Source organism: Lynx rufus, unplaced genomic scaffold (assembly GCF_022079265.1).
Source record: "Lynx rufus isolate CCGP_SWC_20201006 ecotype Redwood Valley unplaced genomic scaffold, mLynRuf1.p SCAF_13, whole genome shotgun sequence".
Taxonomy (NCBI): domain Eukaryota; kingdom Metazoa; phylum Chordata; class Mammalia; order Carnivora; family Felidae; genus Lynx; species Lynx rufus.
The window spans coordinates 30,191,335-30,215,592 of NW_025814827.1; the positions used below are offsets into that span (position 1 = coordinate 30,191,335).

General features: G+C 38.8%; 1 protein-coding gene across 1 annotated transcript; it reads right to left on the reverse strand.

Moving 5' to 3' along the window:
• Positions 1 to 5,633: 5,633 nt before the first annotated feature.
• TRIM69 (tripartite motif containing 69) lies at positions 5,634 to 19,657 on the reverse strand. The gene is made up of 7 exons (XM_047074657.1): positions 19,565 to 19,657; positions 17,813 to 18,289; positions 16,889 to 17,050; positions 13,582 to 13,815; positions 12,803 to 12,825; positions 12,596 to 12,720; positions 5,634 to 6,195 (listed from the first exon to the last, which is right to left on the reverse strand). Exons 1-7 carry the CDS (start codon positions 19,655 to 19,657, stop codon positions 5,654 to 5,656), a joined length of 1,656 nt encoding a protein of 551 aa, XP_046930613.1. The 3' UTR covers positions 5,634 to 5,653.
• Positions 19,658 to 24,258: the final 4,601 nt, after the last annotated feature.

Genomic DNA, 24,258 nt, shown 5'->3' on the forward strand with positions numbered 1-24,258 from the left:
CATTTATTAGATACATACCTTGAGAAACTCTTGCTGTTTACCCTTATACTTTGTACAATGTTTATGGTGACATTGTTACTAAAGTAACAGCAACAACCAAAAACAAAACTAGAAACAACCACTTATTTATCAACAGTAGCTAGGGTATTTAAACTGTTGTAGTTTCATAAAATGGAATACAACATAATTTTGAATTTTGAAAAAGATAAGGAATACATACAACATGATTCCATTCATTTAAAGTACAAAAACAGGCATAATGAAACTTCCTTTTTAGGGATACATATATATGTAGTATATAGAAAGAACTAAATAGTACATTTGTTGAAAATATAGCTATGAATTATTTTCAAAAAGTAAAAAACCAGATACAAAATGTAGGATAATGATTACCCCAGAGCCAAGAGAGGCACACAGGGGGCCTTAAAAGGTTTTGATGCTATTCTATTTCCAAAACTAGATGGTCAATTAGTGGGAGTTTTTTTTTTTTATTATTATTCTCTAAATTACACATATGTTATATACACTCTCTTGTGTGTATTTTATAATTTAATTTTTAAGAATAAGAAAGTCAACTTAGGAGGATTTTTTTTTTTTAACGTTTATTTATTTTTGAGACAGAGAGAGACAGAGTATGAACGGGAGAGGGTCAGAGAGAGGGAGACACAGAATCTGAAACAGGCTCCAGGCTCTGAGCTGTCAGCACAGAGCCCGACGCAGGGCTCGAACTCCCGGACCACGAGATCATGACCCGAGCCGAAGTCGGCCGCTTAATCAACTGAGCCACCCAGGCGCCCCAGGAGGATTTTATCTAAAGTAGTTAAACAGATACTTGGCATTAAGTAAATCACATTTACTCATCTGAAAAATAAGTTTGTCCAGAGCATCTTTTCCTTGGAAATACTTGGTAATCCAGTATTATTAACTTTTTCTTCTCCTGTATCATAGCTACATTATACAACTGTGCAATGATATCACCACTGCTATTTTAAAAGTCAGTTAGTCACAGAAAAGTGCAAGGTGTTCTCCTTTTAAGGTTCTCACCTCAGTGAATCCTAACATAATGACTTTACCTTCTACTTTACCTTCTACTTCATATTTTGTTACTAGCAGTCTCATCTGTAGCCTGGGATAAAACAATATAACCCTAATCACACTTCTCAGTGAATAACATTCAGAATCTCTTTCTAGCAGGGAAGTATCATATTGGTGTTTTATGATTCATACTCATAGAAGGTTTTAATTATAATCTGAGTTCTACATAGAAGGATTGTTCAAATTATTCAGTACAGAATAACCAATTATTTGGGGAAACTGGGAAAATAAATTTGTGTTACCTATGTTAAGATAAATGCTGGAGAGGTGAGGTAGTATGTTAGAAAAAGTATTAAAGTGAATACTTACAGATAGTGGAAAATATGTATACACCTGTGGTCTATCCTTTGGAAAAAAATATTCATTTTTTCTTTCTCTTTTTTAAAAAACAGCTTTACTTTATTGTGGTATAATATACATTCCATAAAATCTGCCCACTATTAGTGTACTGTTCACTAATTTCTAGTATATTTATATAACTCTGCCACCATCACCACAAAAAAAACATTTTTAAGAAATATAATTTCCAAATTCAGATTAGAATTTTAATTCATTCCTAGTCATCTTTTATTATCTCCAACGTAAATGTAACTTTTCTTTAGAATTTTCTCCTTCTATTTTGGTAAATATTGACCTTCCCTTTCTCCGAATTCTATAGTACTTGTCTATCCCCAAGGACAGACTTCAGATACCAATGATCTAGAACTCTATATATGACTTAATGGATAGGAGCTAGGCCCCATTTTATCCCTCAAACTCTTTGTCATACTGATTGAAATTCTCTACCACTGTGTCTAAAATCCTATCATTAGAAAACTCTACTTCTTGGGCACCTGGGTGGCCCAGTCAGTTAAGCATCAGACTCTTGATTGCAGCTCAGGTCATGATTTCATGGTTTGTGAGTTGGAACCCTAAGTCAGGCTCTGTTCGGACAGCATGGAGCCTGTTTGGGATTCTTCCTCCCTCCCTTCCTCTCTAAATAAATAAATAAATAAATAAATAAAAACATTTAAAAAAAGAATTACTTTTTAAAAAAGGAAATATTGGGGCGCCTGGGTGGCTCAGTCGGTTAAGCGTCCGACTTCAGCCAGGTCACGATCTCGCGGTCCGTGAGTTCGAGCCCTGCGTCGGGCTCTGTGCTGACAGCTCAGAGCCTGGAGCCTGTTTCAGATTCTGTGTCTCCCTCTCTCTCTGCCCCTTCCCCGTTCATGCTCTGTCTCTCTCTGTCCCAAAAAAATAAATAAACATTGAAAAAAAAATTAAAAAAAAAAAAAAGAGAGTGTCTTGGTTTGTAGGAGATACTTGCTGAAGTATTTAGGAATAAGAGTCCTAATGCCTGTAACTTAATCTGAAGTTGCTCAGCAATAATAACATTAGCCATACTATACACTATACACCCAAAATCATATGGGATGGATGTGAGGGAGAGTGAATAAGAAAATGTGGCAAAATACTAATAATTGATAAATCTGGGTGGAGAATATAGGAGAGTTTATCATACAAATGTTCAGTTTTTCTATAAGTTTGAATTTTTCTTTTTTTTAAATTTTTTTAATGTTTATTTTTGAGAGAGAGAGAGAGAGAGAGTGTGTGTGTGTGCGCGCGCGCGCGCGCGCGCGCGCGCAAGTGGGGGAGGGGCAGAAAGAGGGGGACAGAGGATCCAAAGTGGACTCCATACTGACAGCAGGAGCCTAATGTGGGGCTCGAACTCACAAACTGTGAGATCATGATCTGATCCGAAGTCAGACATTCAACCAACTGAACCACCCAGGTGCCCCCCATGAATTTTTCTTTTAAAAAATTTTTTTAATGTTTATTTATTTTTGACAGAGAGAGAGAGAGAGACAGAGCATGAGCGGGGGAGGGGCAGAGAGAGAGGGAGACACAGAATCCAAAGCAGGCCTCCAGTCTCTGAGCTGTCAGCACAGAGCCTGACGCGGGCTGGAACCCACAGACCACGAGATCATGACCTGAGCCAAAGTTGGACGCTCAACCGACTGAGCCACCCAGGCGCCCCCCACCACTCGCCATGAATTTTTCTAAATAAAGATGAAAAAAAGTTTCGTTAGTTCAATACTTCTCCGTCCTAGCTGACATTAAAATCACCTGAGAGCTTTTATTTTTATTTACTTTTTTTTAAACTTTTTTTTTTTTTAACATTTATTTATTTTTGAGACAGAGACAGAGCATGAGCAGGGGAGGGTCAGAGAGAGAGGGAGACACAGAATCCGAAACGGGCTCCAGGCTTTGAGCTGTCAGCCCAGAGCCCGATGCAGGGCCCGAACTCACCGACCGCGAGATCATGACCTGACCCAAAGTCAGACGCCCAACCGACTGAGCCATCCAGGCGCCCCTTTATTTGCATTTTTAAAAGATTTTATCTTTAAGTAATCTCTACAGCCAATGTGGGTCTTGAACTTACAACCCTGAAATCAAGAGTCATACACTCCATTCAGCTGAGCCAGCCAGGTGCTCTTTATCTGAGATCTTTTAGACCTATAAATGCCCAGACTCCACCTGCTAGAGATTTTGATTTAGTTGGTCTTGGGTGGGGTCCAAGCTTCTGAATTTAAGTCTCCTTAAATGAACTTTTTTTTTTTTTAATTTAAATTCAAGTTAGTTAACATACAGTATAGTCTTAGCTTCAGGGATAGAACCCAGCGATGTATCTCTTACATATGACACCCAGTGCTCATCCCCAAAAGTGCCCTCCTTAATGCCCATCACACATTCAACCCATCCCTCCATCCACCTCCCCTCTATCAACCCTCAGTTTGTTCTCTGTATTTGAGAGTCTCTTATGGTTTGCCTCCCTGTTTTTATCTTATTTTTCCTTCCCTTCCCCTATATTCATCTGTTGATTTCTCAAATTCCACATATGAGTGAAATATATGATATCTGTCTTTCTCTGACTATTTTGCTTAGCATAATACCCTCTGGTCCCATCCATGTTGTTGCAAATGGCAAGATTTCATTCTTTTTCATCGCTGAGTACTATTCCATTGTGTGTGTCTGTGTGTGTATTTATCACATCTGCTTTATCCATTCATCAGTTAAGGGACATTTGGGCTCTTTCCATAATTTGGCTATTGTTGATAGCACTGCTATAAACATTGGGGTTCATGCTTCAAAAAATCTAGTGAGGTTTCAGGCACAAAACAAGTCCTTATTACATTCTGATTGAAAGGGACTTATTTTTTTTAAGTAATTTCTTAAAAATAACCATCATAATGTCATGACTGTTTACCCAAATCAGCAGCTATAATATGATTATATTGTATATGTATTGCCAACACTGCAGGAATATTACCTATGGCATGTGTGTGTCCTTCCCAATGTGATTGATAAGACAGGGGGCTTTTACCCTGCCAGAGAGCTGTGCTAATTGTAATTTTAAAGGGCCAGTACTGCAGGTCCTAAATAACCTCCCTCCCCCCCCAAAAAAGCCTTTTAGATATAGAGGATGGAGCCCAGTTAGATGGGACTTCAAAGGAAAAGAAGGGATGGTTCATCAAGAGTACTGCTGAGAGGAGTGATGCTAAGAGCTTTAGACTTAGAAGGAACACACTGGAGGATGAATATACTAGAGAGAATAAGATAAAAAGTATTAATATTTAAATTATAGGCAGGAATGATGAGGGGAGTCTGGCGGGTTCAGTCATTTGAGCGTCCAACTCTTGATTTTGGCTCTGGTCATGATCTCGTGGTTTGTGGGATCAGACCCCGCATCGGGATCCATGCTGTTAATGCAGAGCCTAATTAGGATTCATCCTTAGATGAACCTCTTTTTTTTCTCTCTCCTCTCTTTCTGCTCCTTCTCCCACTTGCTCGCTCTCTCTCAAAATAAGTAAATAAACATTAAAAAATCATAATAAATAAATAAATTATAGGCAGGAATGATGAAAAGGACATAGTCAAAAGTACTCTGAAATACTTAAATGTATTTGAGTATGGAACAAGTACTCCCAAAGGTAGATTAAAGCAAGAAAAAGAGACCAAGAGAGTCAGGCTCATTGGACCAAAAACTATCTTGAGAGAATTCGAGACAAGATTATAAACTAGCCCAGACCGTTTCCTATTTTTTCTATAAATTTCTGGAGCAGTTTTTTAAAAACTATGGTAACAAGTTCTAGAAAAGAACTGTATTGCAAATTGTATATTAAAAGATAATTAAATAGGAAGAAGAGTACACATCTGAAAATTTATCTACTAAGAGTCTTGTGCTGATAATAATGACAGCATAATAGAATTTCTGGGCATGTTTGAAAAGGGTTCCCAAGCATCAAAACTCAAGTTGCGATTTGCTCCAGTAACAATAGTGTGATGACCATTCTTGTGAAGAGTGGCTCCTGTCATAGAAGACCCCAGAGAATTAGAATGACATCTTGAAAAGCTCCAGTGAAATCCACTTAAGACACTGAGAATGGAATTTAGTTTGTGAATCTTTCCTTCATTATTCCAGAGTTCCCCATAAATTGGGAAGAGAAACCAGTGAGACTGGTAAACTATTTCAATACCTCTTTAATAACGCTCTGAATTTACACAATAGTATGAGTAATTACTGTGGATGTAAGATATGCAATGGTTCTTTATTCTCTCCACCATCATTAAGGCAAGGACAGAAGTAGGGATAAAGTTTCTCCATGAAAGTGCTACTGAAGGTGTAAATGTGGGTCATGGTTTTAGCATTGTAGAAGGACACCTGTCCTCCTTCATAATCCAGGTATATTCCCACCTTGTTGAGGTTGTTAGTCAGTTTCAGACTGCATGAAGGCAAATCTAGAGCCTTTAGATCAGTTTGGTTCCTTAGTCTTAAAAGCCAGAATCCTTGCTCAGGAGTTAGAGGACAGCTGCCCTTCCGAATGATGGATTCTCTGACGACTCCAACTGTCCACTTTGTCTTCTTTGACACATCCACTTCCCAGTACCACTTCCCAGATGTGAAGCCTTTTGAGCCCAGCACAGCCACACTTGAGTCAAACCTCTCTGGATCATCAGGCATTACCTGCTTAATGTCATCATGCCACACACTGGTTTGATTTTTGGAGAGCATCAGATTTGGGTGAGCTGTTTTAGGGTCCAGAGTTAATGGAGATAGGCCTAGTAAGAAAATAAAGCAGGGATAGGGAGAAAATGGATGAATATAAATTCCCCAAGTAAAAGACAGTATTTACACAGACACCAGTAATTTATCTTCCCATGTACATATACTCGTAGGCAGGTAATCACTTAAATACTTTTTATTGTTTTATACCCATGTGGCTGTATTCTAGATATCTTTTAATTTGTGGTAAAAATCTGACTTTACTCTGAACCAATTTATGCTGTAACAAAGAAAACAATACAAATAATATTAATATGTTCGACCAAATGTAAGAAAATACAAATGCTGATGGGATAAAAATTAGGTAAGTTTGTCCTGGGAGAACTTTCTAAGGACAAAAAACATTTCAGTTATGATATAACATCTGTGAGATGTATTCTGGATGCATTGAGTAAACAAAGGCAAGAAAGGAATAAAAACAGTAGCTTATGTGGGAGGGAAGGTAAGGGCTTGCCTGTTACAGGCAGGTAAGTCTGAGCTAACTGGTAAGAGTTTAGAGGACAGTGGTGAGAAGTTTACATTTGGCTTAATAGATAATGGGACTTTTGAGATGTGGAGTGGTTTATGTCACTGCTATTCAGAGTGTTTGGTTACCAGTCTGGGACAAAATAGTACAGAAATTAAGAGTTAAGCTCTTAGAAATTTTCATAGCAATCTGACAGTAATTTTATGTCAGTTGAATCTAATAATTAAACAACCAGTCTTGTACTTCGTAATTTTCTTAAATTCCACTTTTTCAGGTAATTAATTTATACTCTGTTCCACAAACACATCAGTCTATGACAGGTTGAGATTTTAAAACCTGGTCCTTGGGGCACCTGGGGCACCTGGCTCAATCGATTGAGTTTCCAACTTCGGCTAAGGTTGTGATCTGGCATTTTGTGATTTTGAGCCCTGGACTCTGTTGCTGTCAGTGCTGAAGCTGTCAGCGCAGAGCCCACTTCAGATCCTCTGTTCCCCATCCTCGTGGTCCCTCCTCCACTTGCTCTCTCTCTCTCAAAAATAAATAAACATTAAAAAAACTGGTCCTCACCACAGGCCATTTGATAAGCATTGGTTTAGACAAGTAAGTGGACAGCAGTATAAAAAGGAATTTCTAAATGAAGAGATGTTGGAAGCATGTCAGCAAGAAAACACAAATTTTAGTTGTAAGATAATCAAACCTTGGCATAAAATTTGATAAAGGAAACATAACGACAATATGTTCACATAAAGGACACAGATACATACATGCATACATTTGTTGTTAATGGATTTATTTATCCTTGGAAGTGAGATCAATCCAGTCCAGCTCTCTCTTCCCAGAAAAGCCAGAGTCTTATTTTTTATCATCCCAAGGATTTCTCTTCCAACAAGGGACTTTGTAGAATCCTGACTTTTTTCATATAGGCTGAATCTTCCCTCCCTCCCATATCCCCATTGGTAAAGTTGTTGCTCTTTCCAATGCAAGAACTGGATTTCTTTGGAAGTATCATCCAGACTTCTTACCAACCTTTTTAGAACCTAGTCTGCTTTTGTCATCAAGCCTCTGACACCTCCAGCTAACTCAACCTGCCATAGCTCTGAAGATTCCTAGGAGTCAGCTTTGCCTTCACTCTTTTCTTCTCATACCATATTCAACCAAACAGTAAATTCTGTGTCAGCTCCACCTTTAAAATGTAATCTGAGCCTACTCATAATATAGAGACAGATGATTTCTTAAATACTGCTGGCCTGGAACTATTTGCAATAGCTTTTTAACTGTCCTGTCTCCACTCTTGCCCATCCGCAACCTATTCTGCCATAATATGAATGAGATCATCCAGTTCTCCTACTCAACTCTTACACTTTCCATCACTCCCAAGATAAAATCCAGAGTCCTTACAGAGCAAATAGGACCTACATGATTTACCTACCTCTGTGACCTCATCTCCTAATACACATCTCCCTTATTTACTTTGATCCAATCACTTTTGCTTTTGGCTGTTCCTTGAATGTATCAAACTCATTCAGATTTTAGGGCCTTTACATTTTCTTTCCTTGTCCTAAAACACTCTTTCCCCATGTGGTTCACTCCTTCACCTTATTCCAGCCTTTGTTAATGCAAGTTCAGTAAGATGTTAGTGATAGAATCTAGGTAGGTATAGTGATGTTCACTATAAAATTCTTTAAGCTTTTCTGTATGTTTGGAAATCTCCACAGTGAAACATAAGGAGGGGGAGTTACTTCTTCAAAGAGGTTTTTTTCTGGCCCTTCTGTCTAAAATAGCATGTTCATCTATTCATCACTGTCTGTACCCTATCTTACTTTTTGCTCATAAATACTTACTGAATGTACCTTACTTGACTTTCTTGACAATGGTTATCACTGTGTGACATTACTTACTGTTACCATTGTCCATTTCCTCCATTAGACTGTAATCTCTGACAGGATGGGACTTCATCTGTTTTATTTCCTTACACACCTTCAAAATTGGGAACTGTTCCTGGGTATTCAAGTAACTATTTGTTAAATAAATAAACAAACTTCAAAGTTACATTTGAATCCTTGACATTAACTAATTCCGCCACGTTTCATATTCCTGTTATCCTTGGCCAAAACCCATAATGTGGACCCATCCAATGATTTACCCTCCATGTACTCTTATCCCCATTATTCTGTTCTTTGCTTCCTGTACCTTCACCCATCCTCCCATTGCTCCTACCAAACCCTTTCCACTCTGCCCTTCAGAACTCCCTCCCTAAGTAACTCTCCAGTATCCCCACTCTACAGAATTCTCTTATCACCTCCTTACTTTAACAGAAACCTATTTCTTCTCCAAAAAATACAACTTGAAAAGTCCATGAAACTATTAGTTTTCTAAATTCAGAGCCAGAGATCCAGGAGCCACCACCCCCACTTCTAGACCCTTACTCTAATCCTTATCCTCATGTAAAAATCACTCTTCTTTTGAGGCTCTTGTCATTACATCTCATATTACTCTCTATCTCTATTTGATGTTGTTATGTACAGACTTCCTGATTATATTCTCTGCGCTTTGGATTAACTGTACACCACTATCCCAACTCCAGCTCATCATCTCAAGGGATTTCACTATCCTTTGGATATAGCCATTTTTCCATTCTTGTACGTCCTTGGCTTTACTGCTAGTGATTTCTGACTCCATTCTCTAAAATCTTAAACTCAGATATCCCATTCTCTTATATTTTATTATCTCACTCTCATCTCCCCCTACAACCATTCCTTGACTTCATTAACAACTCTAGTGCCTCATTTCTCCTTACTATCCTGATCTGTCTGCCTTCTGGCTTAAAATCCTTCCCTAAACTGCTTAGTATTGGCAGCTTTATTGCCAATAACCTTATCATTTTTAACCTTGTATCTGCAGCATTTGTCATGTAACTCTCCAACTCTGGATCTATCCAGCTGTCAAAATTCAAATGCCAATTCCTGACCACTGCTGGAGGAAAATCACAAAATTGTACACGTGTAGATATTATTACAGATTCATTATTTCCACTCTGTGCTCGACCATCACCCCTACTGTATTTCCTAAATCAAACTCTCTCCAGTTTCTCACAGCAATTTCAGACTTTTGGCCTCTCCTCAAACATCTGTTCCTTCTTCACTGCCAGCAGATGACTTCTTCTCCTGCTTCATAGAGAAATTATAGTACATCTTATAGGAATCCCTCATTTCGTCCCATGTCTACTGCAAGTTCCATCTGATGAAAATTGTTTGCCTTTACTATTTTATCTCCTCTCCATTTTCAAAGGAAACTGAGGAAAGTCAGTACTTCTCTTTCTAGATGTCACTCACTCTTCCCTACTACCACCAGTTATACACAGTCTTATACCATTGGTTTCTGCCTTTCTTTAGGCTGTTTTTCCTCAGTCTGTTTTAGAAAGCCCTCTTTTGGGGCGCCTGGGTGGCTCAGTCGGTTAAGCGTCCAGCTTTGGCTCAGGTCATGATCTCACAGTTGGTGGGTTCAAGCCCCATGTTGGGCTCTGTGCTGATAGCCCAGTGCCTGGAGCCTGCTTTAGATTCTGTGTGTCCCTCTCTCTCTGCCCCTCCCCTGCTCTCACTCTTTTACTGTGTCTCTTGAAAATAAATAAACATTAAAAAAATTTTTTTATAAATGTCCTCTTTTGGGGTGCCTGGCTGATTCAGTCAGAAGAGCATGCAACTCTTGATCTCAGGGTCATGGGTTCAAGCCTCACGTTGGGTGTAGAGATTACTTAAAATAATTTTTTTTAAGTCCTCTTTTAACTCTGCTGCCATGTTCACATCCTCCCTTCTTAGTGAACCTTTGCAAGTGAGTGATCTATTCCCTTCACTACTGCCTCATTCCAAATCCCTCCTGAACCCTTCACAGTATAACTTCTACCCATTCCACCCTTTTATTTACTTATTTTTTTAAGTTTCAGGTTATTTCTTTTTCTTTCTTCCTTTTTTTTTTTTTTGTTTTTGTTTTGTTTATTTCTTTTTGAGAGAGAGAGAGAGCACGTGCATAAGTTGGGGAGGGGCAGAGAAAGAGGAGACAGAGAATCCCAAGCAGGCTCCCCGCTGTCAGTGCAGAGCCCAATGCAGGGCTCAAATTCATGAACCATGAGATCATGACCTAAGCCAAAGTCAAGAGTCAGAGGCTTAACTGACTGAGCCACCCAGGCACCCCCGCTCCAAATTCCACTCATTTAAAATTGCCCTTATTGGAAGATAACAACACACACCAGTAAACTTACAGTCCCAGCAGCCAAACCTTGTAACTGGCAGTACAGAGAATGCCCTGTCAATCAGTGTGTCTATAGCCCCAGAAGACATCTAGCCTGACTGCAGGCCCCACCCACCAACAAAAGCCTCTCAGGGGACACGGCAGGGAGAGCACCCTAAAATTCAGTGCAACCACAGCCCTGGCAAACAGGCTGAAGGCAGGCATCTGATCTGACTGCTGACACTGCCCAACTATAAGCCCATCATGGCCCCAGACTGGCCTCTTAACATCACAGGGGCCAAACCCAGCCCACAATGGGCAAAGTGGGCCTATGAAGACAACTGAACTGAAAGCAAATGAGGCTCAGCCACAATAATGGGGTGCACCCCCATAGGAGACACCCCTGAAGCTCCTGCTTCTGGTAAACAGGGGATATTGTGCTACAGCCACCACAGGACTTCTAAGAAGAAGACCTCTACTTTCAAGATCAGGAGACATAACTGACTTTACTAATACATAGAAACAAACACAGAAAGTTAGACAAAATGAGGAGACAGAGGAATGTGTCCCAAATGAAAGAATAGGACAGGGGTGCCTGGCTGGCTCATTCAGAAGAATGTACAATTCTTCATCTTGGAGTCATGAGCTCAAGCTCTGTGTTGGGTATGGAGATTACTTAAATAAATACAACTTAAAAAGCAAAAAAGAAGAAGAAGAAAGAACAGGACAAAATTACCACAAAAGAGCTAAATTAAATGGAGATAAACAATATGCCTGGCAAAGAATTCAAAGTAATGGTCATAAGATACTCATTGGACTTAAGAGTGGAGAATCTCAGTGAGACTTTCAACAAAGACATAGAAAATATAAAAAATCAGAGATGAAGAACTCAATAACTGAAATTTAAAAATACACCAGTGGGGAGACGCCTGGGTGGCTCAGTCAGTTAAGCATCTGACTTCAGCTCAGGTCATCATCTCATGGTTTGTGGGTTGGGGCCCCACATTGGGCTCTGTGCTGACAGGGAGGAGCCTGCTTGGAATTTTCTCTCTCTCTCTCCCTTTGGGCTCTGTTTTGCAGTGCAGAGCCTGCTTGGGATTCTTTCTCCCCCTCTCTCTCTATCCCTCCCCCACTCACACTGTTTCTGTCTCTCTGAAAATAAACTTAAAAAATACAAAACATAAAGACAAATAAACAAATTAACCCGCATTTACCTTTGAAAACCTTCATGGCTGGTGTGAGGGAAACAAGGGGAGGGTTATTGTGTAGGACGACTTTCACTATCACTAACAGAATCACTGCTATCTATTGGCTCAATGGAGTCTTTCTTTTCGTGCAACTTTAACAAGGAACCTATCCAATAACACTTGCTTTTGCCTCCTTTTGAGGATTTCATGGAAATGTGGCATTGCACTGACAATTGCTCACAATCCCACAGAGAGAGAGAGACACAGGAGAGAGAGAGAAACCATTGGTTTAGTTATGATCATGTGACATTTGGTGTCACGTACTACTCATATTGCAAGACATCACTTGTTTATCAAGTTAAAATTTATTTGAAATGTTTGCTTGTCTTGCAGAATACTCACTGAACAAGTTACTTGCAATCCGAGGTTTTACTGTACTAATTAGGGCCACAGAAGAGTTCCCACAGAAGAAACAGAGATTAGGAGACCCAGGAACCAATAGCTATGACCCTCTGATACCTGGAGAGAGAGAGGATTGCATTTCCCTCCACATCATGTACTGGATGGGACCTTTGTACAGGCCTGGGTTCAACTTTCTGGAGATAAGCTCTCTGGGTATCAGCACCTTTGTTCCTTGTTCCAAGCTGCAGGGGACATAAATCACTTATTCTTAGACATCCTCCAGGAACTGGAGGAAGGATATTAATACCATATAGAAACACTTACCTATCCAAGAGAGATGTGATATCCTAGAAGAGAAAAGGAGCAATAAAGAAATTAGATGCCTGCTTATCAACTCCAGAAATTTCTTTGGTGATACTGGCCACCACCAGAATTTTATCATCAATACTGAGATTCTGTGCAGATGTTGCCATTCCAATTCATCCCAACCTCCATATATCTTTTCTGATCGGTATCCTTCATCTAACCCAGGATAAACTGGCCTTATCTTATTCTGATTTTCTAGTGTTGCCTTTTACATGAAACAAGGGGAGAAATTAATAGCTAGGCTATTTCTACCTATACTGCCAAATGGTCTCAGGAGAAAAATAGTGTAGGTTTTCCAGACCCAAAGCCACTTTCTCTTACTCTGGCTAAGTAAACTTCTGAGTGCTAAGGTGATAATCAATGACACTTCGGAGGTGAAGCTTCAGATAGTAAATATTGGCAAACACCTTTCAAACAGGTCAATTGAAAGCCAATCTAAGTTTCAACATTCTTATTTTTGAGAAACAAATCTTCAAAATTCTTTATGAAGAAACATTAAAATATTAATAGATACCATTACTAAGGGCATTTATTATCTTTTTTTAGGAGGGTGAAGGCAAAGCTTTCTACTGAGTGTAAGGCAAAAGTAGCCTTCTGCATTTCTCCCAGAAAATCTTAAAAGCACTACAGCAGTTCTTTTTTTTCCCCTCCTGGTGGGGAAAAGCTGCTTCTATGTCTTTTCCAACCCTCTTTCCCCTAACTGGTGTACCCATAATTATGTTAATATGGAGTCTTACTTTGAGAAAGTTGAAGGGATCCTGCTGTTCCATCCGTGCCTGGATGCTCACCAACATCTCCTTGGCTAGGAGACACTGTTCCTGAAGCTGGTTCAGATTCAGCTCCATATCCTCGTTCAAGGCTTTCCCCTCTTCTCGGAGCTCATTTAAAATGTTCTTTTCTTTGCTGTGCAGGAACTGATGTAGCTTTAGAAACTCCAAGGAGATGTGTTGCTGCAGATGTAGCTTGTTTTCCTGGAAACCTCCATGATCATCACCATGGTAATTACTGAGACTAGCTCTTGGGGATAGGGGCTCACACCATCAATACTCACACAATGCGGGAAATACCATAACAGGAAAATGCATAAAAATGACTCTTGAGTATCATCACTTAACCATACTAATAGGAATCCTTTGGGAGATTTACTTTGTTTTTCTGTCAGTTTAATAGTTTAGGAAGGAAATCATCAAAAGTGGTCTTTAGGTTCCTATTACAGTACTGAGGTGGTAACCAATGCCATATAAGGCTGTGGGGTTAATTAATTAGTTAAACATCCTGCAATGAATGATAGTACTTTCCTACCCAGAAGTACAAACCAGTGTCTACCAAGTGATGCTGTCAGACTGGGGCCATAACGAGGCTGAAAGAACTATTCTTATCTAGAAATCAGAGCTGGGGGGAGGGTGGATGCCACTTCTGCTACCAAGACAACATAGAAGAAGCAGGAGATGGACAATGTCTGAAGCACTGAAATTGATAACTGCTACACTTAACACCCTTTTTCTCAGGTAACTGCAACATCCTGAGCGGTGAACCTTCTGACATCCAGGCTTCTCAGATCCTTATCCTCATCATTTCTAGTGATCTCCCCTGTATCTACTCATTCTTTTAATCACACAGGACTTTATCATTCCCAGCCATTTCACTACCTCCAAAATTAACTCTTTAAAAAAAATTTTTTTTTAAGTTTATTTATTTATTTTGAGAGAGAAAGCATGTGCACGATCACAAGCAGGGGAAGGGACAGAGAGAGAGAGGAGAGAGAGAATTCCAAGCAGGCTCCACATGCTGGCAGCACAAAGCCTAATGTGGGGCTTCAGCTCACAAACCATGAGGTCATGACCTGAGCCAAAATCAAGAGTAGACACTTAACCAACTGAGATACCCAGGAACCCCAAAATTAACTTATTATGCTCACTTAGTCAGATACCTCTATAGAAACAATTATTGGGTATCATTGAAACCTCTTATTCATTGATCCCCTCCATTTCTGTTCATCTTCTCTGTCTCCATGTCCCCTTTTGTCCAGGTTGGATTCTATGGTCCATCATTATAATGGCACACTTAAAATTCACTCTATCCTCTAGCTCACACATCTCCAGTCTTCCTTTTGCCTATTTCACTACTATTCTCAGTCTTATTTGTTGGTTTTGTATCCTCTAACCAAGCTCTGAATATTAGAGTTATTTGATTTTTTTTCCTGGGCTCTTTCCCCTTCTCATTCTACATTCTCTTTCTAGGTAATCTCCTCTTCTCACACAGATTTAAATCAGTCTGTATGCTGACTTCTTATTTCCATCCTAGACCAACTTCCAAGGTCTAGATTCCTGTATCCAACTACCTATTTGACATTTCCACTCACCCCTCACATCTAATCAGTCACCACATCCAGGTTTTGTTTTTTTTTTTTTTTAATCTCCAAAGTATATGCCAAAGCTGTTTATTTCTATCTCCACTGCTTCTCTTGTCCAAGCCACTCTCACTATTCTCTGGGATTACTGCAGTAGCCTTCTAACCATTATCCTGTCATTGTCTCTCTTCTCACAGCCACTGGACTGATATTTTCAAAATAAGATGAAATCATGTCCTATCTAAACCCTTTAATGCCTTCTCATTATTCATAGGATGAAGTTCAAAATTCCTAATTTATCTCCAAGGGCTCACATAATTGGGCCCATATCCACCTCTTCAATCTCATTTTGCTTACCATGATCTAATTTTATTAGCTTCTCTCTATTTAATATAGCAACTAGTTTCCTATCAGGACTTTTCCATATGTTCTTTGCTCTTCATAGAACATTCTTCTCCAGGCCACTTCCTTCATATTCCTCTCAATCAGTTCCCTTGGCTAAGTTACGTATCCTTCAGTTCTCAATTAAAAAAATTTTTTTAATGTTCATTTATTATTGAGAGACAGAGAAAGACAGAGCATGAGCATGGGAGGGGCAGAGAGAGGGGGAGACACAGAATCTGAAGGAGGCTCCAGGCTCTGAGCTGTCAGCACAGAGCCCAATGTGGGGCTCAAACTCACAAATAGTGAGCTCATGACCTGAGCTGAAGTCGGACACTTAACTGACTGAGCCACCCAGGTGCCCCTGGTTCTCAGTTTTTAATAGGTGATTTCTTCAGAGAACACCCTTTCCCTAGCCTAAATTAGTTCTTCATGTATATGCTCTTGTAGCACGCTTTACCTTCATTCATAGTAATTATCACAGTTGTCATTTTATTGCTATTGATGGGATCACTCAATCCCATTAATCTGTTTCCCACCCTAGTGTAATATAGTATCTAGTATAATGCCTTACCCACTCAATAATTTTTTTTTTTAATGAATGAATGTTGACTGTAATAGCTGAACTAGGAACTCTTACAACAGAAACAACATTCTCTGGAGACATTATTTCCATCTATCCTTCTTCTTTCTCTCATTGTGCATATTTCTGTACAATGCCAAATGCCAGAGATTACCCTCCTCCATAGAATAATTAATGAAGAAACAGAACTCCCAGTTTAGCCCCATAACCCGGGGACTGCTTTGCCAAGTTTCTAACTATTAATTGTCCTAGATCCCCTGTATATATAAAACAGCAATAGTTTATTTATTTAGTTTGAGGGGAGCTAGGAAAGATGAAATCAGATGATAAAAACCAGCAATCCAGGAGACCTTCAATCAGAGGTAGCCTGACTGTAAACTCAAAAGAAAGGTATTTCTTTGGACATAGCAATCCTTAGTGCATTTTTCTGATAAATTCCTTATTTTGCCATATATAAAGGGAAAGACCAGACACATCACAAACCCAGAACAATCACCTAGTGATGGGGACATAAGAAGGATCAGCATATAATGGGAAAGTTCAGTGTGTTCTCTCTGTTGAAGAACCATTGAGAACTTACTTCACTGCTGTATTTCCTTCCATCCTACAGTGTCCATTTTCTAATGCTATAGCCCAGGTGCCATTTAGTGTATCCTTTACACTCACATGGCTGAAGTTACAAGGAAAGTGTTCCAGGTCTATCTCATAGCCCCTCTGCCCTGCTTCTCACCTTGTAAGCAGCAATAGCATCTTTCTGCATATTCTTCAGAGACTGAAGTTCCTTCAGTGTTGTCTCCAGTTGGCCCTGGTGGATGGTGAGCTCCTCCTGGGAATACCACACAGACTTAATCCACACTAACTTGGGAGATGAAGGACCATAGGGACATCTCTCCTAAAGCCCCAGAGTGTGAGAAGAAAAAAAAAAAAAAGCAAGCTCTTGCTGCAAAAATCTTTCCTTTACCCTGAACTACAATTCCTGTCTCTTCTAAGAATTGTGAAGAATATAACAAGCAGCAGAAAAATTTAGTTTTATGCTCTTATTAGCTTACTGTAGGGGGTTGAAGAAGGTAATAGAACTCTACATCTTCTACTCTAGTTACACTGTTCTCACTGTCTCTACTTTTACTTACATTATTATCACTTAGAGCACTCATTTCCCATTTCTGCCCATTAAAATGCAAATGATTTCCCAATTCAAGCTTTCCTTCACCACACATCCCCTATTTCAGTTTTCTCTAATCTTCTCTGAAATTCTAAATATTTACGAATATTACAAATGTGATGAAATTTAGCTCTCAATAGTAGAATATCTTCTGTTGTTTTATTCATTTTGAACTTGCCTAAATTTCAAGACTTTTATAACAAGAGCAATATCTTGTACATCCACATTCTACCCAGTGTCTAGTAGAGTGCTGTCATTGCAGAGTGTAAGTAAATATTTGATTGGGGGAGGGGGCAGTAGGCTTAGAGCTACTCCACTGTTCTTTCCTATCATCAGCAACTCTAGAGAAAGTACGTTGCAAGATATGTTGTATTTTCTAAGCTTACTAATAATCATCTGAATAGAGGGGTGGGGCTGAAAGAAAGAAGAAAACCTACAAAAGATTTTTCCCAGCTCTCCTAAGGCATTATTCAAGGCCCAGGGCTCACCCACCATGAAGAAAGTGACAGCATCAGAGATCTGCAGGAAATCTTTAGACTGCCCCACAGACAACCGAGCATCTTTGCATTGAAAGCAGATCAGTTTCCCATCTGGCTTACTGAATAGTTTCAGGTTCTCTCCATGCTCTGGGCACTGTGGATGGCCCTTGAGTAAGGGTAGCTTCTTAATCTTCTCTACCAGCTTCTCTAGCACAAGGTTGAATGTACAGTTGCTATATTGACATAGCATCTTACACTCAGGACAGAATGTTTCCTTTGCTTGCTGCTTCCAAAAGTTTTGGATACAAGCCTGGCAGAAGTTGTGGCCACAGCTTAGCATCAATGGATCACGGAACCAATCATTACACAGTGGGCAGTGTAGCTCCTTAGTAATATCTTGTATCTGCACTTGAGAGGGTATCTGGGTGATCAGATCATGCACTTCACCATAGTTGCCTGGGTCGATGTTGGAGGAGGGGCTGGAAGATACCTTTGGAAAAAAAAAACAGCTAAAATGAATTTATCTTTCTTGCTGCCCATTTCAGCACTCCAGGACAGTGGGCTCCATTCCTTTTTTTTTTTTTTTTTAATGTTTATTTTTGAGAGATAGACAGAGTGTGAGTGGGGGAGGGGCAGAGAGAGAGAGGGAGACACAGAATCTGAAACAGGCTCCAGGCTTTGAGCTGTCTGCAGAGCCCAATGCAGGGATGGAACCCACTTGCTGAGCTGTGAGATCATGACCTGAGCCTAAGTCAAACGCTTAACCAACTGAGCCACCCACGTACCCCTAGTGGGCTGTAATCCTAAAGGAGCTAAGAATTGGTGCAGCCAGAATAAAAGCACCAGCCTCCTCTTTGAAAGTGATCTGATAAATTCCTTGGTTTCAAACATTATCATTTATTCCTACTCCCAGCTCTATTTAAAATATAATAGAGAACTAAGGCAGAAAAATCAAGAGTATTCAACCAAAGAATGTTTCTACTTGTATACCCTTCCACCCACTTTCCCCATGTGTTGTTTAAAAGTTTTACTTTCAATTTCCATTCTACTAGTTACTTCCTTTTTGTTTTGTTTTGTTTTGTTTTGTTTTTTACAAGTCATGTACAAAGAATTGGAAGGTCAATCAGATTCCTCAGTGACATAATATCATCAACCATAATATCATCCAGGCCTTTCCCCTCCTTTTTAAAGAACACATTATAGAAATAACATATATACAGAAAAATGCAGAATCATGCATGAAACTCAGTGACTTTTCACAAAATGAGCACATCTGTGTAATCATGGCCCTGATCAGGAAACAGAAAACTACCACCATTTCAGAAGTCCCCCAGAGGCCTGCTTCAAGTACTATCCCTCATCAAGGTTGACCCCTGTCTTGACTTCCAACACTATTCATTAGTTTTTCCTGTTTTTGAATTTTATACAAATACAACCATGTACTATGTACTCTTTCGTTGTTGACTTCTTTTGTCAACCTTACATTTGTGAGATTTATACGTATTGTTCTATGTAATTGTAGTCCATCCATCCTCATGGCTGTATAGTACTACATTGTATGAATATACCATAATTTATTCCTCCATTCTACTATTGGTAGACCTTTGGGTAGTTACCAGTTTGAGGCTATTATAAACAGTGTTGCTGAGAACATTACTGCTCATATGTAAATATACATATATAGATATATAGATATATATACATATATTTTTTCTTGTTATATACCTAAGAGTGGGAGTGGGTCATAGGATTGGCATACATTCACCTTAGTAGATACTGCCACACTGTTTTCTAAGTGGCAGTATCGATTTACACGGCCACCAGTGCTGTGAAGACTTAGCATATTCACTTTAGCCATTCTGGTGGGTATGTACCTGTATTACACTGTGGCTTTAATCTATATTTGCCTTATGACTATGGATATTGGGCCCATTTTCAAATGTTAATTGTCCATTTTCATCTCCCCTTCTGGTGAAGTGTGTATTTAGTGTCTTTTTTATTTATTCATAAGAGTTCTTCACATATTATAAATATGAATTCCTCATTAGATACATACATCACACATATCTGTTTCCACTCTGTGGCTTGCCTTTTCACTTTCTTTCTTTCTTCTTAAAGGATTTTTTTTATTGTTTATTTATTTTGAGAGAGAGAGTACAAGTTAGGGAGGGGCAGAGAGAGAGAGAGAGAGACAGAGAATCCCATGCAGGCTCCACACTGTCAGTGCAGTGCAAAGCCCAATGTGTGGCTTGATCCCACAAACCATGAGATCATGACCTGAGCCAAAACCAAGAGTTGGATGTTTAATCTACTGAGACACCCAAGCACCCCACCTTTTCACTTTCTTAATGATATCTTTTAATGAGCAAAATTTCTTAATTTTTTAAAACTTAAAAAGTTTTTAAGCATAACATACAGAAAGCAGCATGAAATAAATGTATAGCATATTGATTTAATAGATGAAGAGCCATGAAAGGAGAACCTTGCCAGCTACCCCAGAAATCATCTATATACATACACTCTACCACCTATATGCCCCTCCCGATATTCCTGAGATGATTACTATCCTGAATTTTGTGTTAATCATTTCCTTTGTGGCCTATCTTGATGTTTATATGAACAAAATTATATTTTATGTATATGACTTGCTTTCTTTGGTCAGCATAATTTTTGAGATTCATCTGTGTTGATACACAGAACTAAAGATCATTTGTTTTAACTTCTGTATAATATTATATTGATGAAAATTTATTTACCCATTTTACTATTGATAGCCAATTGGACTGTTTTGGTGTTTTGCCATACAACCAATGCTACTATGAACATTCTTTCACATGTTTCCTAGTACACACGTGCAAGGATTTTTCTAGGTTATTTAATGTTAAACCAACCTTCTTTTCCTGCAACTAATCCATCTTGATCATGATATATTAATTATGTACTGCTAGATTTGGTTTGGTAATATTTTATTTAGGATTCAACATTTATGTTCATGACTGAGATTGCTTTTCTTTTTTTTTTTTTTTCCCTTAAGCTATCCTTGTCTGGTTTTCTTATTTAAGTAATACTAACTGCATAAAATTAATTGGGGAGTGTGCCTTCTTTATCTCTTCTCTGAGACTGTGAAAAATAATAGAATTATCTGTTCCTTGAGTAATTTGGTGAAACTCACCAGTGTACCTTCTAGAATTGATGCTTTATTTTCTGATTTTGTATTATCTGGAAGTACTGATTTACTTCTTGAATAGTTATATGATCATTTAGATTTCCTAAAAGAAATGAGAATCAAACTGGCATTGGATTTCTCTTCTGCAACACTAAATGCAAATAATAGAAAATGTCCATAAAGTACTGAGAGGAAAATGTTTGGAACCTAAAATTTGAAGTCTACACAAACTTTTATTCAAATGTCAGGACAAAATAGGGCCATTATTCCTGGAAGTGAAATTATTCCAATGGAATATACTCCCTATTCAGCCTTTCTTTTAGAAAAAATGCTTAAAGATATACTCTTAAGTTCCATTTCTGGCAATACTGTGAACCATTTATCCTGGAAAACCCACCACTATAAAACACAGAAATGCCAATTAAGATGTAACAGACATCCTTTGAAATGCATACCTGAGTGTACAAGAAAGTAAAGAGAAATGCCTAAGTCAAAAAAAAGAATATAGAACAGAAAAGCATTGAGGTAGGTTAGAGTTACTGAGACTCAGGAAAACTCAGATTTAACAATCCTTAGACCTGCACCAACATAAGGAGTTGGACCTGAGACTTTTCAATAAAGTTGGGGTATTTGAAGAACTACAATTTCAGTGAAGGAGTGGCAAAGGAAGACAATAAAGAATGCTAACTACCTTGGTCTGGGGTCTGAGTGAAAAATAAGCCTGAATTGGTCCATCTTTGCCAATCTCTCAATTGATACTCAACTGACCTTTCTTTAGCCTCATTCTTCTGTGAGTATAAGTGACTTTAAATTTAGAGTCATTACAGAATTTTGTCAAGACTGAACACTTCAGCAATCTTCTGTTTTTCTACTGTTGCACTATAGATTTTTCAGCTGTTTGGTTTCTATACCACTAAATCCCATTTTCTTTATTATCATGCAAAATTCCCTAATGTTTTTGGTCCACTGCTAGCTATTCCCTATGTTATAGCACAGTTATGGATTTATTCTTTGGTATATATACTTTATGAAAATTGTTTTAATGTTTATATATTTCTGAGAGAAACAGAGTGCGAGTGGGGGAGGGGCAGAGAGCGAGGAGGGCAGAGGATCCGAAGCAGGCTTTGCACTGACAGTACAGAGCCCGATGCGGGGCTCGAACTCATGAACTGTGAGATCGTGACCTGAGCCAAGGTCAGACACTTAACTGACTGAGCCACCCAGGCACCCCATTTTATAAAATTAGGATTTTGACAAGGTGGACAAGTAGGTGCAGCCTGCCATTTTGAGCTGGTAGCCCAAAGTAATACATTAAAACATGTTTTTTTAATTGGAATATAGTTGACATACATATTATATTAGGTTCAGGTATACAACATAGTGATTCAATATTTGTATACATTGTAAAGTGATCACGGTAAATCTGGCTACCATCTGTCACCATACAAAGTTGTTACATACTATTAACTGTATTTCCTGTGCTGTACATTGCATCCCCATATCTTATTTATTTTATAATTGGAAGTTTGTACCTTTTAATCCCTTTCCTCTATTTTACCCATCCCTTCATCTTTCTCCCCTCTGGCAACCACCAGATGATTTTCTGTATCTATAAGTCTGTTTCTATTTTGTTTTGTTTGTTCGGGGTTTTTTTTTTCTTTTTTAAATATTTTAAAGAGAAAGAGTGCACACAAATAGGGGAGAGCAGGGTAGAAGGAGACAGAGAGAACCTTAAGCAGGCTCCACAGTTAGTGTGGCCGGAGACAGGGCTCACTCCCAGAACTCTGGGATCATGACCTGAGGTGAAATCAAGAGTTGGACTTTCAACCACTGAGCCACCCAAGCACCCCTGTTTGTTCATTTAATTTTTTAGATTCCACATATAAGTGAAATCATACATTATTTGTCTTTCTCTGTCTGATTTTTTCATTTAGCATAATACCCTCTAAGTTCATTCATGTTGTCACAGATGGCAAGATTTCAGTCATTTTTATTCCATAGTGTATGTATGTATATACACATAAATAGATATAGATATAGATATAGATATAGATATAGGTATAGATATAGATATAGATAGATATCACATCTTCTTTATCCATTAATCTATTAATGGACTCTTAGGTTGCTTCCATATCTTGGCTTTTGTAAGTAATGCTCCAATGAACATAAGAGTGAACATATCTTTTTAATAAAATTAATCTTTTTGTGGGGTGCCTGGGTGGCTCAGTCAGTTAAGCATCCGACTCTTGATTTCAGCTCAGGTCATGATATCTGAGTTCATGAGTTTGGCCCCGCAGCAGGCTCCATGCTAACAGTACAAGGCCTGCTTAGGATTCTCTCTCTCCCTCTCTCTTTGCCCCTCCCCTGCTTGTGCATGCTCTCTCTCTCTCAAAAACAATAATAAATGTTTAGTGTTTTTGTTTTGTTTGGGTAAATGCTCAAAAGTGGAATTGCTGGATCATGTGGTGTTTCTATTTTCAATATTTTAAAGAACCTCCATACTGGTGTTGCTGCGCCAATTCACATTATCACCAGTAGTGCATGAGGGTTTCCTTTTATCCACTTCTTCACCAACACTTGTTATTTCTTGGCTTTTTGTACTAGTCATTCTGACAGGTGTGGAGTGATATCTCATTGAGGTTTTGATTTGGATTCCTCTGGTGATTAATGATATTGGGCATCTTTTTTAAAAATTTAATGTTTATTTATTTTTGAAGAGAGAGAGAGCATGAGCAGGGAAGGGGCAGAGAGAGAGGGAGACACAGAATCCTAAGCAGGCTTCAGGCTCCAAGCAGTCAGCACAGAGCCTGATGCAGGGCTTAAACTCATGAACCGTGAGATCATGACCTGAGCCGAAGTCAGATGCCCAACCAACTGAGCCACCCAAGTGCCCCAGTGATATTGAGCATCTCTTCATGTGTCTGTAGTCCATCTGTATGTCTTCTTTGGAAGAACGTCTATTCAGCTTCTATGTCCATTTTTTAATTCGATTACTTGTTTTTTCTTTTTTCTTTTTGGTGTTGAGTTATATGAGTTCTTCATATATTTTGGATAGTAACCTCATATCATTTGCAAATATCTTCTCCCATTTAACAGGTTTTTGTTTCATTTTCGTGATGGTTTCCTTCACTGTGAAGCTTTTTAGTTGGATATAGTCCCAATTGTTTATTTTTGCTTTTATTGCCCTTGCCTGAGAAGACAGATAAAAAAAAATCTATTGCTAAGACTGATGTTCAAGAGTTTACTGCCTATGTTTTGTTTGAGGAGTTTTATGGTTTCAGGTATTACAT